General features: G+C 41.6%; 1 protein-coding gene across 1 annotated transcript in view; it reads left to right on the plus strand.

Annotated features, from left to right (window-relative positions):
* Positions 1-4,254, plus strand: part of LOC143278148 (uncharacterized) — an 18,594-nt gene extending 14,340 nt beyond the window's left edge. Inside the window, exons 5-6 of the mRNA XM_076583180.1 lie at positions 3,048-3,190; positions 3,914-4,254. Coding sequence (XP_076439295.1) covers positions 3,048-3,190; positions 3,914-4,019 — 249 coding nt within the window. The 3' untranslated portion in view covers positions 4,020-4,254. The remainder of the gene's footprint in view (positions 1-3,047; positions 3,191-3,913) is intronic.
* The last annotated feature ends 1,218 nt before the right edge of the window (positions 4,255-5,472 follow it).

Below are 5,472 nucleotides of genomic sequence, written 5' to 3' on the forward strand. Positions count from 1 at the left end.
GGGGAGATAACGATAACGTTATCTGAATAAAGAGTCGTTATCGAGAGAGGGGAGACAGAGGGAGAGAGAGAGGGGGCGAGAGAGAGAGGGATAGAGAGAGATAGAGAGAGAGAAAGCGGAGAGAAAGAGGGATAGAGAGAGAGAGGGATAGAGGAGAGAGCGGAGAGAAAGAGGGATAGAGAGAGAGAGAGATAGAGAGAGAGAGAGGGATAGAGAGAGGGAGAGGGAGAGAGAGAGAGTAGAGAGAGAGAGGGGAGAGAGAGGGAGAGGGAGAGAGAGAGGCGTTTCTTTCGAATTTCTTCATAATACTTGAAACATAAAAAGGAAATGAGTTTCATCTTCAACTAAAGCACCACACATAGGACAAGGGGACCGTGCGGACGTGTCAGCAGAGAACCTTTTTTTGAGAGAGAGAGAGAGAGGGAGAGAAAGAGACAGAGAGAGAGACACAGAGAGAGAGTGAGAAAGAGAGAGAGAGAGGGAGAGAGAGCGGGAGAGAGAGAGTAGAGAGATAGAAAGGGAGAGAGAGAGAGAGAGAGAGAGGGGAGAGAGAGAGGGGGGGGGAGATAACGATAACGTTATCTGAATAAAAAGTCGTTTTCGAGAGAGAGGGGTGAGAGAGGAGAGAGAGAGAGGGATAGAGAGAGGGGAGAGAGAGAGAGAGTAGAGAGAGGGAAAGGGAGAGAGAGAGAGCGGAGAGAGAGAGGGAAGAGAAAGAGAGGGGAGAGAGAGAGAGAGAAGGAGAGAGAGAGACAGAGATAGAGAGAGAGAGACAGAGAGATAGAGAGAGAGAGTGAGAAAGAGAGAGAGGCAGAGAGAGGGAGGAAAGGAGAGGGAAGACAGACAGACAGACCTAGAGACAAAAAACTGAAAGAGAAACAAAAACAAGAAGATGAAACACCTTCTTCCCTCCCCCCCTCCCTCCCTCCCACCCCCACTACCTCACCCCCCTCTCTTAATCTCCCTTCCAACAATCTTCTTTCCGTCAAATATTAATGCTGATGTGGTGAGAAATCCTTTGGACTGTTTTCGAAATTTTCTTAACTCTCTCCATACGAACGGCAAAAGAGACGACGTTAACAGCGTTTCACCCCAATTACCACCATCAAAATATTGCAAGCGGAAGGCTCTTATACTGAAGAGGTGAATGTTGACAAAGAATACCACAATTCTGACGACGGAAGTTAAAGGTTGGGTCATTCAGACACCCACTGGACATCCGAGGGGTCTGTGTAGAGGAGAAGAGAGGCCGTACTGAGTGAGTTAAAGTGGGTTGACCTGAATCTTGAACCGAAAGAACAGTGGTATGGAAAAGAGGGAATCAGTTGTGTAAAAAGAAAAAAAACAAAAAAACGATAGAAAGTTTTTCTCATTGGTTACACATAGGCGTGCATACTAACATGTATTGTATTGTGTTTTATTGTATTGTATTGTATTGTTGTGCTGTGTTGTGTTGTATTATTGTATTGTGTTGTATTGTACTGTGCTGTATCGCACTGAATCGCAATATCGTGTTGTATTGTATTGAGTTTTGACAGAGTTTCAGTTTCAGTATCAGTAGCTCAAGGAGGCGTCACTGCGTTCGGTCAAATCCATATAAAGCTACACCACATCTGCCAAGCAGATGCCTGACCAGCAGCGTAACCCAACGCGCTTAGTCAGGCCTTGAGAGAAAATAAAATAAAATAAAATAAAATAAAATAAATAGATGAATAAATAAATAAATAAATAAATAACAAAAAACCCCAACAAATTATAAATAAATAAAATAATATAAAATAATAGATAAATACATAAAAAATATTACTAATAATAGTAATATTTATAAGGCGCAAAATCTTGATGAAATCAACTCTAGAAGCACAAAAAATAACAAAGCAAAACAAAACAAAAACAAACAAAAAAAAAAAAAAACGTAGTGACCATTTCGCCACAGTACAAAGCCACTCACGTATGTGTTTAGTTTTTTTGTGTTTTTTTCGTCTGTAAGTGTAAATGTTTTACTATCAAAGTGGCTTTTTTTCTTCTTCTTTCTGCACACTTTTGTCAGTGATAACTCCTTTTGTTGTCATGAGTTGTTTTTTTTGTTTGTTTGTTTGTTTGTTTTTTTACGTGCGCTAAGTGGACAGTTTGTCATCATCTCATCCAAAGGACTAGGATGAAATGAAATGAAATGCAATGGTGTTTATGCAGAAGACCATTCTGAAAGAATCTGAACAATGAAGCTACAATCGAAATCATATACAAAGAAAATATTTCATCAAACAGTATATTACTAACTGATAACAAAAAATGCACGTCTTTTTGTGGCTTTATATAGATACAGTAATAAAGTCCATATAATGAGAGAAAGAGAGAGAGAGAGAGAGAGAGAGAGAGAGAGAGAGAGAGAGAGAGAGAGAGAAAATTAAGTGTGAAATTGACAGAAATTCCTAAGACAAAATTACAACCCCTTTGAAGTTGGGTGAAAAAATGCATTCGTATTATTATGAATCAAATTAAATTTGTTTTACCACAGCCATCAGCCAGGATTTTTATCTTGCTGACATACCAGGGGACAGTAGCTGAGTTTCTCGTCATATAAGCCGGTATCTTGCATACAAATATAAGCCTGGTAATTACGGTTGATTTTGAAAGTGCGTTTGATTCAGTCACCAATTTATATATCGATAAACGTGTCAAGTCATTTAATGTTTTTTGATAAATCTCATATGTTTGCGTTCTGTAAAACATATCAAAACACACATATGACAGTCAACGGAAGAATATGCACACTTTCTTTTCTCTAAATTGGTTGTCTCCAAGGCAATCCTTCACCACCTTACCTATTTGTTTTGTCTGCAGAAAGAGAAGTACGTAAGTACTTTTCAGTTCCTTTCATGCTATGTATACCTCAGCCCTGACTACAAAGGTGAGCAAGACAAGACAACGATGTTTTAATTTCAATTTTTAAGCTTCTAGATGTGAATTTCATGTCTCAAGTTTTGTTTGAAGACGTTGAGGCGGCTGGACGAAAAGCGTGATTCTGTTTGTCTACCACTGCCCAGGTAACTGATCCCCACGGTATCTACCTGGATCCTGTAGACAGGAAGTTGACAGTCTACCTGGAGTGGCAGGAGTCTCACCTGATGATGACGCCACATTACTGCAGTCGAGATGACGTCACAAGGCTGCATAAACATCAGATGACGTCAGTGATTTCTTTTGTTCTTTCTTTCTTTCTTTTTTGCTCCACTTTTTCGCGCGTGTGTGTGTGGTGAGGTGGAGGAGAGGATGGGGAGGGGGGTGCAAGGGGGCGGAGGTGGCAGTGTGGACGATTTCTTTGGGTTGGAACCTTGTAAATTTCGTTTCTGTAGTAATGGTGGACTGGTAAGTTGATTACTGATTGATTGATTGGTTATTTGCGAGTTCGTGTATTAGTGCTGCGATAGGCGGGTGGATAAATGGATGGATGATTGGGTACATGACCGAGTGACAGAGTGTGACTGAGTGAGGGAGGGAATGAATGAGTGAGTGAGTGAAGGAATAAGTCGGGGCGTTGGTTGGTTCATGGAGTTAGTTATTTCATTGGATGATTCAATAATTGATTAGTTGCTTGATTGGATTCTAGACTGACTGACTGACTGACTGAGCGAATGAATAAATGAATGAATGGATGAACGATTGAAAGAACAAATGAACGACTGAACGAACGAAGAAATGAACGACTGAACGAACGAACGAATGAACAAATAAACGTACAAACGAATGAACGAACGAAGAAATGAACGACAGAACGACTGAAGGAACGAAGAAATGAACGACGGAACGACTGAACGAACGAACAAACAAATAAACGAACAAACGAACGAAGAAATGACCGACTGAAGGAAGGAAGGAAGGAAGAAATGAAAGCAGGAACGACTGACGACAGGAGGGAGATCATGGCGCTGCAAGCTGAGAACTACGCCCTGGAGAAGCAGGTGTACAGCTACCAGCAGTCCATGGCCCGCAAGGACGCCAGAGGTCAGAGGCCGTGACCCGCTCCTGACCCGTTCACCCCCCGACCCCTGACCTCAAGGCGAAGTCCAAGGCCGCCCGCCTCGCTCCAGCTTGTCCTTCTCCCTCTGGTGACGTCATTTTTCTCCCACGTCCTCTGACCTTCCTCTGCTGTGGAGCAGACTGAAAGGAAGACATAAACATTGCTGAAAGGAAGACATAAACATTGCTGAAAGGAAGACATAAACATTGCTGAAAGGAAGACATAAACATGTATGAAAGGAAGACATAAGCATTGCTGAAAGGAAGACATATACATTGCTGAAAGGAAGACATAAACATTGCTGAAGACATAAACATTGCTGAAAGGAAGACATAAACATTGCTGAAAGGGATAAAGGAAGACATAAACATTGCTGAAAGGAATAAACGAAGGAAGACATAAACATTGCTGAAAGGAAGACATAAACGTAACGTTGCTGAAAGGAAGACATAAACGTTGCTGAAAGGGATTTTTTTAAAGAAAAAAAAGACATAAACATTGCTGACAGGAATAAAGGAAGACATAAACATTGCTGAAAGGAAGACATAAACATGGCTGAAAGGAAGACATAAACATGGCTGAAAGGAAGACATAAACATGGCTGAAAGGAAGACATAAACATGGCTTAAAGGAAGACATAAACATGACTGAAAGGAAGACATAAACATAACTGAAAGGAAGACATAAACATGGCTTAAAGGGAGAAATAAACATGGCTTAAAGAGAAAAATAAACATGGCTTAAAGGGAGAAATAAACATGGCTTAAAGAGAAAAATAAACATGGCTTAAAGAGAAAAATAAACATGGCTTAAAGGAAGAAAGCAAGACACATTATAAACATGGTTGAAAAGGAGCCCCACCCCCACCCCCCGCACCCCCCGCACCCCCCCAGCCACCCCCCACCCCCCTCCCCCCAGCCCTTCATTCCCCCGCCCCCTCTATTTCTTCATGTCACGCCATCCGGTTCTCACAGTACAATTATATCGTGTTCTCTTCTCTTCATCTCGTTGTTGTTCTTGTTGCTTATACTTTAAAGTCCAGCCGACTGCACAGGGCCATAATTATCAGGACTGTCAAACCATACAATTTGCTCAACCGCGTCAACAAAAAAAACTGTCACATCCACACACACACACACACACACACACACACACACACACACACACACACACACACAAGAACACAGACAAACCCACAAAACACAGTTCATGACACAGTATCCCAACCATTTAGCTCCTTATGGCAAATAAGACTAGGCCATGCTGAGGACTCCAGCCATTCCGCTAAATTCATCATCCCCAGATTTGTATTTGTATTTCTTTTTATCACAACAGATTTCTCTGTGTGAAATTCGGGCTGCTCTCCCCAGGGAGATCGCGTCGCTACACTACAGCGCCACCCTTCTTTTGTATTTTTTTTCCTGCGTGCAGTTTCATTTGTTTTCCCTATC

This window comes from Babylonia areolata, chromosome 35 (genome assembly GCF_041734735.1).
Source record: "Babylonia areolata isolate BAREFJ2019XMU chromosome 35, ASM4173473v1, whole genome shotgun sequence".
Lineage (NCBI taxonomy): Eukaryota > Metazoa > Mollusca > Gastropoda > Neogastropoda > Buccinidae > Babylonia > Babylonia areolata.